General features: G+C 41.1%; 1 protein-coding gene across 2 annotated transcripts in view; it reads right to left on the bottom strand.

Moving 5' to 3' along the window:
* The window catches only part of Ndfip1 (Nedd4 family interacting protein 1), a 50561-nt gene that overhangs the window by 17079 nt on the left and 19799 nt on the right, over positions 1-13683 (bottom strand). For both annotated transcript variants that reach the window (XM_052742058.1, XM_052742057.1), the window contains exons 2-3: positions 10521-10608; positions 2965-3095 (exon numbers count right to left, since the gene is read on the bottom strand). In XM_052742058.1, the coding sequence (XP_052598018.1) occupies positions 2965-3095; positions 10521-10608 (219 nt within the window). The remainder of the gene's footprint in view (positions 1-2964; positions 3096-10520; positions 10609-13683) is intronic.

The raw sequence follows: 13683 nt of genomic DNA, 5'->3' as shown, positions 1-13683 counted from the left end.
TACCAAATCCTTTCAAGAAAATCCCTCAGATGGGCATGGTGGCATACACCTTTAACCCCAGCGCTCAGGAGGCAGAGGCGGGTAGATCTCTAACTTCCAAGCTAGCCTGGTCTACACAGCAAGTTCTAGCCCACTAAGGCGTACATAGTAAGACCCTACCTCAAAAAGGAAAAAAGTTATCTACACATGTGACTTAAACTCTAGAGTACCAGCTACCCAGCATCTGTTAGGGGCCTATAATATCAGGAATCTAGAGCCCACTGAAGAGGTAACACTGGCAGCTCAAGTGCCTCCCTACTGACAGACGGGATCTGTCCATCCTAATCTGAAAAGACAGTACAGCCTAGAAGGAACATGTTCCTGGCCAACGTATGTGACCTACCTTTTCAAATGATGTAGACTTTGAGTGATTTGAAAGAAACTGGATATGTCAGGAGGTGGTGGCACACACCTTTAATCTCAGCACTCAGGAGGCAGAGACAGGCAGATCTCTGTGAGTTCAAGGCCAGCCTGGATCATCTAGTAAAAAGACACAGTTCTTGATGTCCACAGCTCTTGTGTAGTATGGATACAAGTATTTGGAAGCCTTTTACAACTAAGCTGGATGTTAAGCTCCATGTACTGATGCAAACAAATCTCCTTACCCACTGCAAAATACCTCTATTTTATACCTTAAAAAGTACCTCTATATATCTACCTTTAAGAATTTCCTAAGTATGTACAGCTGTCTAAAGAATTTTAAGTGTTCTGAAATTAATCAGAGCTAATTTCTACACTGGTCTAGTCCAACAGGTCTGCAGAATATAGTACATGGACCGAGTACATGAAATACATAAAGGAGACCCACCTCTCACTGGAACACTGGGCAGGAATTAAGAACTACTTTTTTCTTTTTAAAATTTATTTTATGAGGTATGAGTGTTCTGTCTGCATGATTGTCTGCATTTATGCTTGCATGCCAGAAGAGGGCATCAGATCCCATTATAGATGGTTGTGAGCCACCATGTTGTTGCTGGGAATCGAACTCAGGACCTCTTGAAGAGCAGCCAGTGCTCTTAATTGCTGGGCCATCTCTCCAGCCCCAAGTTAAGTACTATTAAAAGGGCTATTCCAGAGAGGGAGCACTTCTTCTGGTGGCCTCAAGATACATGAGCGGCATAAACAGAACCCTCCCCTTGCATGAAAGATCTGCTGTAATTGGTGCAAACACCCCTTCACTGACTATTGGGTCTGCTTGCTAACTTGGCTAGGAGACTAACTCTCTTTGTTGCCTCCTCAGTGCTGCAATGTTAGACCCAATAAAGGATTCTCATATGGTCTTTACTTGCCTACTTTCCTTTTTTTTTTTTTTTTTTTTTTTTTTTTATTTTCCAAGACAGGGTTTTTCTGTGTAGCCCTGGCTGTCCTGAAACTCACTTTGTAGACCACACTGGCCTCGAACTCAAAGATTGCCTATTTCTGCCTCCCAAGTGTTGGGATTAAAGGCGTGTACCATCACTCCCAGCTTACTTGCTCACTTTTAAGTAGAGCTAGGGGATCCAAGGCTGCACAAGCGCTGGCACACAAGAAGGCTCTGCCTGCTGCTGCCACTTGCTGAATGTTTGCTTATTTTTGATTCCTTCCTTCCAGCATCCCATGTAGCCCAGGCTGGTTATGAACTCAGAGTGCAGCTGAGGATGACCCTGAACTTGTGATCCTCCTGCTTCCTCATCCTGAGTGGTGGATGGTACAAGTGTGTGCCATCACATTTGGTGTATGCTGTGCTGCAGATGGAACCCAGGGCTTTGGTAGGCAAGCACTCTACCAACTGAGCTACACTCCTATTCCAATCTGCATCAATCTTAAATCTCTGCTAAAACTGCATCCCACTCCCATCCCATCTCCAGCAAGCTAGACGAGATCTGAACTTACAAATGGCATGATCTGGGATATTGGAGGCACAAGGTTTACCGAGATGATGCTAGGTCTCTTATGAGTTTCATTCAATTATGTCATTTGTATTTCTTCTCTCCACAGGCATTCCTTATAGCTATGAGCTAATACCAAAATATTAAGTGTGTAAATCAAGGCAAAGTCTAAGTCCTCTCCTTTCACCCCAGGAGTCTTGCAGGCCACAAGAATATATTATAGAGATTCAGCTGTGTATTAAAGGTATACTTTGACTGGCCAAAGGTCCGTCAAATGGGAAGCCATTTATCACGGAATATTTGGTGTTATACAGCCTTAATATTTCAGCTGTCTTCTGCTATGAAATTCTTGCGTGCCCAAATACTCCCAGACTATATTGGCAAACAGCTAAGCTTCTCAGATGCTGATCCACTAGATAGCTAACACCCTTACAAGGCCTAGGAGACCAGCAGGCCGCAGATGCATAGCTTTGTTTCTTGTGCAAAAGAAGCTCATACCATCCCTTGCCTTCAAGCCTAGTGGCATTCCAGAGCAACTGACTGAGAACAATAGGGCTTTCTGCATAACCAGGTGCAGTAAGGAGTGGAGCAGAATTCCACAGACTGACACAGAATGGCCTGGCCAGAGAGAGGAGAGGAAGACAGAGATTCTGTAGAGGGTAAAGTAGATCTCTTGTAGAGTTTATCAGGGCCAGGGGTAAGGAGCCAGGAAGGATAGATGGAGGACGAAGAACAGGTCAAAAGCATAGGAGCTTACTAAAACTATGAGGACAGGAAAACTGGGCACAGAGAGGAGCTGAATGTGAGGACAGAGCTGAAGCTGTATAGAGTTTTGCCATTGAGGAATAAAGTTAACAGGCAAAAGATCGTAGTGTAATGTAGATTCCTTTCCCTCAGATACCCCATGCCCTATGTAGTGTCTTTCCCTGCTTAAAATCAGGTGTAACCAAGACAACTCAATATTGGATAATGAAAGTAACTTAATTCCAACTAAGTAGCCCCCAAACAACATAGATAAAACAAAAACAAAAGCAAACAAACAAAACAAACTGCTTACTCTTCCAGGAACCAATGGGATCGTGGCTTCAGCCTTGGTTCTCTCAGCCTCATCATAACTGGGCAGTGTTGTAGCCACGTTGTAAGATGGGGGCTTTGGAAACCCAGATTCGTCTTTGTAGTCAAAATATGCTGCAGGAAAAAAAGGAAGTAACAAAATCCATCTGAAGCAAAAGACATTTATCTATAAATGAATGTGACACTCGGGATGATTTTTAAGTGTATATTTAAAAACTTGATTCACCACACCTTTAGTCCTAGCACTCAGGAGGCAAAGGCAGGTAGATATCTGTGAGTTCAAGGTCAACCTGTTCTACATAGCAAGTTTCAATCCAGCTAAGGCTACATTGTGAGATCCTGCCTCAAAATACACACATACATTCATATATAAAAATAAATAAATAAAAATTAAAAACTCACTTTATATCCTTCTTTCCAATTGTTTGGACCACTCTGAATCTAACAGACATTTATTTATTCTGTGGTACTGGGGATCAAATCCAGGGCCTTGTGTGCAAGCACTCTACCATCGAGCTGCATCTCCAACCCATTCTACTTTTTATTTTGCCCAGGCTGCCCTTGAACTTAGAATCTTCCTGTCCCAGACTCATAAGTGACCACCAGACCTGGTAATTTAAATAGTCATGGAAAACACTTAGGCTAACACTTTACATGAGGCAGGCATGGTGGCACGTGCCTGTGATCTCAGATACTTGGGAGATGATGTTATAGGGTCACAAGCTTGAGCCCAGCCTAGGAAACACAGCAAGATCTCCTGTCAAAGGATTAAAAAAAGCCTTCACATGTGCACTAAGATCTATACTGTGGTTTCCTCTTATTAAAAAAAGGTGAAAAATCAACCTTAAGAAAAAGGAAAAGGCTTAATACTCATGTGTTCCTGTACTTGGACTCATGTTTTCTCAAATGATACCACCTACTTGGAAGGTTTGATTTTTCTGACTTCAAGCCTACATGCTAGCTTTCTGTTATATAAACCAATTCATGATGAAGAAAAACTGCAAGCCTGTCGATGCTCCAACACCTTTAACAGGAATTAACGCCTCCAAGAGAAAAACCTTCATGTAAAATTGTTTAAAGAGTTGTTTTACTTGTAATTATTTGATGTCACTGTGTGTTTGTGGTAGTGTGTGACTGTGCATTCTGGTTGCTGAGAATGTTACGACACTTAGATTTTGTAGCAGGAATTACAGGAATTTGACAAAAATCAGACTGTGGTGCTGGGAATGAAGATTTAACTACCCAACTGTCTCTAGTGCTATAAATGTTTTAAAACCTACTTATATCATTTTGAATTTATGGAATAGGGACAAACTCATAAGAGAAAAACCCTATTCATGTTAACAGTTTGATAAAGACTTTATACATCAAAGTTATCTTCAGCTTTGAGAAAAAAAATCACATTTAATTGATTTTTCATCATATCCTTGAAGTAAGTAAATTACTTACCATGTTCATTCAACACTGATGGTGGAGATCAATGCATTGTGGTTTCTATTTTGAAACATTTCAGGTAGATACTCAAGTGTGCTATATGTGTGACAAATTTATTTAGTGAAGTTTATTTTGTGGTCTTTATATTCCTTCTGTGGCTTTTGTTCATCTTCTATTGTGCTTTTACTTAGTGATAGGTATTTTTCTGCTGCAATGTACAGAACTGGATCCGCATCATCTAAGTGGTCCATTGTTTATTTAAATACCAGGTAGTGTGTGATCACACTTTTCAAGTAAGGGTGTCTGTGAAAGGGTGGTGGGTTGTTGTTTCTGGTTTTGTTTTTCATGTTTTCACATATTCTCTTGAGATTTTTGTCTTGAATATCAGTAATTATTCAGGGATACATTTGAACTCATGATCCTCACGTGACTGCCTCCTGAATACAAGTCCAACAATAGATGATGTACTCCCAATGTGTGTATTTTGTTAACACAATTTAACAATGTTAATGTTAAAATGCTTAATAGAAGAGAATATAAGGAACATTAAATGCCTCATTAATGGGGGAGGGGTGGAGAAAAAAAGAAAAGGCTTAATACTCATGTGTTCCCATACTTGGACTCATGTTTTTACTTCATACTGTTTTCTGATGAGCTGAGGTAACTAATTTGGTTATAAAAATAATTCTCTAAGAAATCTCTCACCCCCACCCCCACCCCCCCTTTTTTTTGATTTTTCGAGACAGGGTTTCTCTGTGTAGTTTTTGGTGCCTGTCCTGGATCTCGATTTGTAGACCAGGCTGGCCTTGAACTCAGAGAGATCCATCCGCCTGGCTCTGCCTCCCAAGCAGTGGGATTAAAGGCATGCGCCACTGCCGCCTGACTCCTTTCCTCTTTTGAACACTGTATTTCATGCTCACTGGCTTCTATTACAAAAGAAGTAGCATAACAGGAAACTTCTAAGCATTTTTTAACTTTTGAAAAAAGAAAATTCTACAGTTCATCTAACAATTGTCTTACTTTTATTCTCTAGTTATAAATTAACTTCTCCATAAAATATTTTGTTGCAGCCTGGTGAGATGGCTCAGAGGTTAAGAGCACTGACTGCTCTTCCAGAGGTCCTGAGTTCAATTCCCAGCAAACACATAGCGGCTCACAACCATGTATAATGAGATCTGGTGCCCTATTCTAGTGTGGTGCCCTCTTCCGGTGTGCAGGCAAACATGCAGGCAGAACACTGTATACATAATAAATAAATCTATTTAAAAAATTTTGTTCGGTCGGGCGGTGGTGGCGCACGCCTTTAATCCCAGCACTCGGGAGGCAGAGCCAGGCGGATCTCTGTGAGTTCGAGGCCAGCCTGGGCTACCAAGTGAGTTCCAGGAGAGGCGCAAAGCTACCCAGAGAAACCCTGTCTCGAAAAACCAAAAAAAAAAAAAAAAAAAAAAAAAAATTTTGTTGCTGTGTCGCCCCGGCTGGCCTGAAACTACCACTACCCTGCCTTGACCTCCAGGGTACTGATATTAGAAGTGTGAACTACTATAGCAGCTAACTTTAACATTTTTACTATAATCCATTACTGAAATTGTCAATCATCAATGCCCCTCATTAACAGACAACAAAAAGAGAATAATAATTTCCCTCTTTCTTCTCCTTGCCCTCCTCCTCTTCTTCTGTAATAGGGTCTAGCCATATAAAACTCAGTCTGGCAGAGCACCTGTGTGGCCTGGGCAGGCGTCTCCATGACGGGTAAGGTAACCTGCTGACGTCCCACACAACCCAAGTCAGAAGCTCATTTTTTAATAAAAGGGGGACCTGTAGGTCCCTGGCCCCCGTTTTGGGTAACTGTTGCCTTGCTTGCTGACCTTGACCTTGATATCCTCCCTATGCTAATTCCCTGCCAGGTTCCACCCTCCTGAATGCTTAAGAGAAGTTCTTTGTCTGTGTATCCTGAATAATGGGCGTTAACAGCTTAGATGCAAGATTGTAAAACATCAGTAGCGAACTTCTGCCCTCCGGGGTTCTCCCATTGTGCTGTAAGCCTGTATTTAAGACCTCCTCCCTCCTTCAATAAATGACATTAGGCATTTAAAATTAATATATATATATATATATATATATAAAAATTGAATGAATACTGCGAATGTTATCTATGAATACCACAAATGTGATTAATATCATGAGTGTAATTAATGAATATCATGAGTGTAATTTAAAAAAAAAAAGAAATATACAAACATGTTAAAAAAAAAAAACCTCAGTCTGGGGGACCGGAGAGATAGCTCAGTGGTTAAGAGCACTGGCTGCTGTTCCAGAGGTCCTGAGTTCAATTCCCAGCAACGACATGGCAGCTCATAACCACCTATAATGGGATCTGATGCCCTTTTCTGTCTGATGCCTTCTTCTGTCATGCAGGCATACATGCAAATACAGCACTCATATACATAAAATACATAAATAAATAATCTTTAAAAGATTATGTACTCAGTCTGTACTCAAACTGTCTCCCGTCTCAGCATGAGCCATCATGCCCAGTCTATAATACTAACACTTTTCTGGTGGAGGCAGAAAAACCAGGAGTTCAAGGTCACTCTCCCTATACAAAGTATTTGAGGACAACCTGGTCGGTCTATGGAGATACTTTCTCAAAACAAAGGTGTGAAAATTCAATATCCATTTTAAAAGAAGTAAAATACAAAAACGTCCTTAATTTGGCCACAACTGTCTAGAAAATACTCACTAGTGTGACCTGGGCTATAACACCGCAGTGGCAAAGCACCTGCTTCCTTCGTCTCCAGTAATGCAAACAAACAAACACCCAAAGAAAACATGGTCATCGGTAAATTATGGAAAGTTTTTTCCCTCAAGATTAGAGAAAAAAGGGCTGGAGAGACAGCTCAGCAGTTCTAAGTGCTTGCTGCCACTCCAGAACCCCAAGAGTAGTTCCCAGAACCCCCTTGTAAAGTTCACAAACCCCTCTAACTCCAGCTCCAGGGATCCCATGCCCTCTTCTGGCTTCTGCTGGCACCCACACAAACATTGCATACATATACAAAAGCATGGATATATAAACTAAAAAAAAAAGTAAAAACAAACAAATAAGAAATAAATATTAGGGGCTGGAGAGATGGCTCAGAGGTTAAGAGCACTGGCTGTTCTTGCAGAACAGAGTTCAATTCCCAGCAACCACATGGTAGCTCTCAACCATCTGTAATGAGATCTGACACCCTCTTCTGGCATGCAGGCAGAACACTGTATACATAATAAATGAATCTTTAAAAAAAAAAAAAAAAGAAAAGAAAAGAAGGAAGGAAGATAGATAGATAGATAGATAGATAGATAGATAGATAGATAGATAGATAGATAGATAGATTAGAGAACAAGATGAAAATGTCTACCATCACCATCTCTAACCAAATCTCTCAGAAATCTTAGTTGGTGCAAAACAATAAGAATATGGAAAAAGAAGAAGAAGAAGAAGAAGAAGAACCAGAAAGCAACATTTAATGGTAATTGGCAATCACAGATGATACTGCATACACAGAAAATCCAAAATAATCCAAAGGCTAGTCAAGTGCATGAACAGCAATGTTTCTGGATATAATATAAGCCATATGTGTACCTGCATATACCAACAACAAACAAAATCTCAATAAATAAGGTGGGGGGTATTTGACCATGTTCCTAAGTTGGAAGGCATTACACAGATGCTAACTTTGTGTGTGTGTGTGTGTGTGTGTGTGTGTGTGTGTCTGTGGTATATGCATATATGTTCGTGGTGAACATGTATGTAAGTATGCACACACATGACGAAGGAAGCTAGAAGTCAGTCAACACTGCCTATTTTCCACTATCACTTTCAACCTCCCCCGCCCCCCTAGTTTTTTGAGACAGGGTTTCTCTGTGTAGCCCTGGCTATCCTGGAAATTGCTCTGGAGACAGAGCTAGCTTTGAACTCAGAGACCCACTTGCCTCTGCCTCCCAAATGCGGGTGTGTGCCACCACTGCCTGGCTACTTTCAACCTTTTCTCCCCCTTTTTGTGCATGGGCTTGTGTGGGACAGGGTGTCTGGGTGTATGGTGTATGCTTGCTTGTACACATGTTTGTGTGTGCGAATGTGAGGCTGACGATGGATACCTTCCTCTGTTACTCTCTATTGTTTTTTGAAACAAGGTCTCTCACTGAACTTGGAGCTCACCAAAAAGCTGGACTGCTGGCCAGAGAGCTCCAGGGATCCATCTATCTCTGCCCACTAACATTGTGGGTACAGATATACACGAGATTCTATCTCAAACTCTGTCAACCTATCTGTCTGTCTGTCTCTCTCACATACAAACTCAATCCACAAACCTCAACTGATAAAGACAGACTCTACTATCTAATGGAATTTATCTATCAGATTATTTCCAGTTATAATCTCTAAGTCAAAAGAATTTTTAGAAATATGAAATGTAGATGAATAAGGCAGAAGTATTTGAGAAAGAATATCTAAAATGGTTAAAAGTTGGAGGCAGGATGGTCAGGAGTTCAAGGCCAGCCTCAGCTACACAGAGTTGCTTGTATGGGCTGAGACCCTTGCCTCAATAAACAAACAAAACCAACCCCCCAAAGAACAAAAAAATTTACAACTATAGAGGGTAGATATTCAAATACTAGTCAAAAAAGGGTGATTCTGGGTAGCAAATCATAAAGAACTTCTGATCATGAATGAAACAATGAATCCAAACTCTTATTAATGAGTTGGGTACATTTAAGAGAAGACCAGAATTTATGACCATGGGTTGAGTATGGTAGCACACACCTGAAATCCCAGCACTGGGGAGCAAGAGGACCGAACAGTAGGAAAGCCGTGAATTGTGTGATTTCTTTTCCAAATTTTGGTGTTCTACTCTTTAAAAAACTGTATTGCCTACAGGACTGGGGAACAAACCCAGGACCTCACACACGCCAGGCAAGTTCTCTACCACTGAACTACACTCCCATCTCTTGGCGTTCCACACAATTAAAACGGTGGCTTCAGAGTCCCAGAATACCAAAGGAATCAATCTCACATCAACTGTCAACAGCTTCCCAAAGTGCCATAATAAAAGGATGCTAAGTCTGTCAAGGCTTTACACGGATGAATGTCTTCAATTTTCCTATGATAAAATGGAGGCTGGGGTTCAGCAGTGGCACATGGCTCTCTATTCGCCACTCTGCCACAATCCTGTTTTATAGAATATGGAAGTAGCTCTATCAAATCGGTGAACTGAGGCTGTAGAAATGAATGGCTCAGTGGCTAAGAGCACTTGTTGCTCTTGCAGAGGACCTGGGTTCGATTCCCAGCACCCACATGGTGGTTCACAACCATCTGTAGCTCCGGTTCCAGTAATCCTATGGCCTCCATGCAAGCAAGCAATTTATGACATAACATAAAATGTATAAATCTAATTTAAAAACAAAACTGGTGAACTTTTAAGAACTATAAAGAAATGATTATTAGAAACTCTAGTTATCAAAAGTCCTCTAGACACTGTTTCTTCTCTCCTACACAGGAGAGGGCTCTTCTATAATAAAGAAACTTCATAAACAAAGCAATCGCTAAGTTCCTCAACCCTTCATTCCTTTCTTCCTTGTGTCTTTGTTTGTTTTGTTTTTTTTGAGGCAAGGTCTCATGCAGTCCAGGCTGCCCTCCAACTTGCTAAGCACTTCTCCAGTGCTGAGGCTGCAGGCAAATGACACTACATCAAGCCTGTTCCTCAGTTTCCCCTTCCTTTCTAAATCAGCTGGAATGAAACTGAGCCCTTTAAGTGGGTTTTGGGATTTTGGCTTCTGGAGTCTCCCTTCAGCTGTGCAGAGGGTCACCCTCTCTATGTGCCTTACAGTGTGTGTCTATTTCCTCACCACTAATGAAAGCCCTTCTTTACCAGCTGGGGAAAAAAAAAAAAAGGGGGGGGTGTTAATCTGGTTTTTAAAGTCAGGTAACAACTTGAGTATTCACCTTGGGCTACAAGTGAAAACTCAAGGCAAAGACAACTTAGGGAAAGCTGATGAGAGAGAGACAAAAGCAAACAGCAACTCCTGGACAAGTCTATGTGTAAGTGTTGGCCTGGCCTCAGTACCCACCTGCACTCTCTGCAGAAATGCTGCTGTATGGTGGAGGAGCATCACCTGCAGTCTGCTGGGGTTCCCCGGGCTCCTCTTCATTCTGCAACTGAACAAAAACGTCAGATATTAACATACGCATAAAACAAAATCAAAAGATGCAAACCTAAAAATCAGAGTAGCCTATCTGGAAGGCTATCTGGCATTGTGCTTGTTTCCGAAGTCTTAAAGTGTGTAATCCCTTTTTAAAAGTATTATATTCCCAGAAAGTTATTTTATGGAAATAATGAGACAAAAAGAAAAAGTTACATAAGAATCATATTCCGAGTACACATGGGGTATATACATATACATATACATATATATATGTATATATGTATATATATATATATTTTCCCCCCGTGGTCCCAGCACTTGAGAAGCTGAAGCAGGAAACCAAGAGTTGTGACAAGCCTGGGCTACATAAAATATGAGGCCTATCTAAAAAGAAAACAGAAAAAGCCAAATGTACCTACCCCAAGCCTGCCTCACTTTCCACCTCTACTTCCCAATTTTAGGTATACACCACCATGCCCAGTTATCAAAACACAAGATTAAGAAAAGGAAAAAGAAAAAAGAAAAAAATCGGGATTGGGGATTTAGCTCAGTTGTAGAGTGCTTGAGCACAAGGCCCTGGGTTCGGTCCTCAGCTTTGGGGGGGGGATCAAAAATACAAAGAAAAGTTGACAACTTGGATATTCATAGAACTATTACATGAAAAAAGTCTGATTTTCGTCAAACAATATGCATTGTATAATTTTGTTTGTAAAAAGATAATTATATAACGGAATGAAGCGCTAGAATGACAGGTATCTACAATCAGCACTATCTCTAGGTAATCAAAGTATAAAGGATTTCTCCTTGTTTACATTGAGGCTCTAATTTCGGGACTGAACATTCATTGCTTGTATAATTTCTTTAAAGTTAGACAAAGATTGAAAATGTACTATTTTATTTAGTGTATGCACAGAAATTGAACATTAAGTAACTAAGATAGCTATGAAAACATAAACTTCTAACCTCTCTCGGCGCTGTCCTTCCCGATCTCAGCCTTGTTCTAGGTGGCTAAATCTTTAGTTATCTGATAGTGCTTCAGAGCTGGGAATCAAAGCCTGGGTTTTAAGAATCCCAGGCAAATGTTCTGGAGCAGAGCTGACTCTAGCTCCCCCAGTTATTTTAAATATCTCACACTAAATGTGTGTTTGTCAGCCTATTGCTGCTACCATGGATGGCTCACCCAAGTCACTGTCATGAAACAAAGATGTCTCATAGATTGTTCTTTTTAAATGAGCTGGTCTACACAGGCGTTAAACTGTAAAGGGAATTTGCTGATGTAGCCAATAAGGGTCTGATCCTATTTTCAGTATTACCACACAGGAAGTCAACTGAGGTGCTTGTAAAACACACCAGCTCCTAAGCACACTTGACAAAGAAGTCCATGGTGAGTCGAGACAGAACAGAGCCTGGGGTTCTGACATGAAGCAGAGCTTGCACCTATCTCCAATGCTGTACCATCTACTAGATTACTACAGACACAGATTTATCTATAAATTAGGTAACCAGATTACTACAAAGAATTCAATCTGACATGGGTTCTTGGGCCATATTCTTAGCAGCATCTACCATCTAGACCCTTTTTGTCTCCCAGTGCTGGGTATGAAACCTAGTACAAACATTTTACCACTGACTTTCATTTCCAGGCCTTGATTTTTTTGAGACAGGATTTTCATGTGTACCTCGGGCTGGCCTGGAACCTCTAATCTCCTTGTCTCAAAAACTGGGATTACAGGTACATTTTTAAGTTCTAACAATCTAAACTTAAACTTAAGGCACTCCCAAAATAATCTTATTATAACCTAAGGCAATTTTTCCCTTGGAAAAGAAAGCATACAGGCAACATAGCTATAGGAAAGCAAATGTTCCAGGAACATCAAACAGTGACTTATTTAAAGAACTTCTGGGAGCAGGGGTCTCCTCAATCAATGATCTTAACATTATCTGAAGCCTTAGAAGGATATTCTTAGCCTCCTCATGACTAATCACCATTGTATGAGAAGACAGCACAAAGAGAGAGAGAGAGAGAGAGAGAGAGAGAGAGAGAGAGAGAGAGAGAGAGAGAGAGAGAGAGAGCACCAAGAGAGAAGAAAATGATTATTCAAGAATGCAGTCTTATCTGTAGCAGCTAGTAACATTCTGTATTTCAACCGAGCTTGGCACTTCTAACCTGCTTTATTAATTCTGGAGTCTGGTCAAAGCAAGCGTGTTTTCTCTACACAATCTGGTTTCAGAAAGGAAGCCTGCAGTTCTAAGAAACATAGATGTTCAAAAAAAAAAAATTAGAAGGTAAAAAGGTCTGCCATGCCAGTAGCTGTAAGATAGGTTGCCTGTCTCCTAGCAACCTAGAAATGTGAAATGTGATCACTCCCCAGCACAGTAACAGATAACAGCAGAGAAATTCCAGCCTTCTCAGAAACACTATCTCTTTGGTGAAGAAAAGAGAAACATTACCAGGTCAAGATTTTTCTCCCTTAAAATTCAGTATTTTAGAGCCATACATTTCCAACTAAAAAGAAGAAAAAACAAAAGCAACCCCCCCCCCAAAAAAAAACCATTACAACTGTGGAGGCTCCACATGTTGGGCTGAGCCCCCACCTCACTGTTCTGACAGCCTCCTCCTCACATAGAAACCTAATTACTTCTACACTGCTGGCGATAAGGTTTGGGCTCAGAAAGCTGCTGTAAAAACACTATGGGGAGAGGGAACAATGGTAATCACATTCCAAAGGCCATATATGCTGACCACCATCTATGTTAGTAATGACCTGCTGAACAACAGTGGGACCTCAAGTCCATCGTCACCAATGAAGGAGTGAAATCCATGCACCACAACTAGATTGCAGACTGTTGAGGATACAGTTCACTTGGTCCCATGATGAGTTTTGCACGTTTTCCTGTTATGTCCCTGAGAACCTTTCTGGTGCAGCCTACCCAGCCATGTCCCTTCAACTTGGAGATCCTTCTCCGGGTGCTCAGACAGTGAGCATGTTACTTCCGGGTCAACACTAGAAAGGCTCTCACTCTTCCATCAGCTGGGTCAAGTGAGCCCAGATCCAGCTTAACTGTCACAGTATGGGCCTCAATGTAG

This window comes from Peromyscus californicus, unplaced genomic scaffold, assembly GCF_007827085.1.
Source record: "Peromyscus californicus insignis strain IS unplaced genomic scaffold, ASM782708v3 Scaffold_17__1_contigs__length_78620276, whole genome shotgun sequence".
NCBI classification, from domain to species: domain Eukaryota; kingdom Metazoa; phylum Chordata; class Mammalia; order Rodentia; family Cricetidae; genus Peromyscus; species Peromyscus californicus.
The sequence above is the reverse complement of the archived record's forward strand: the minus strand, read 5'-3'. Positions and strand labels throughout refer to the sequence as shown.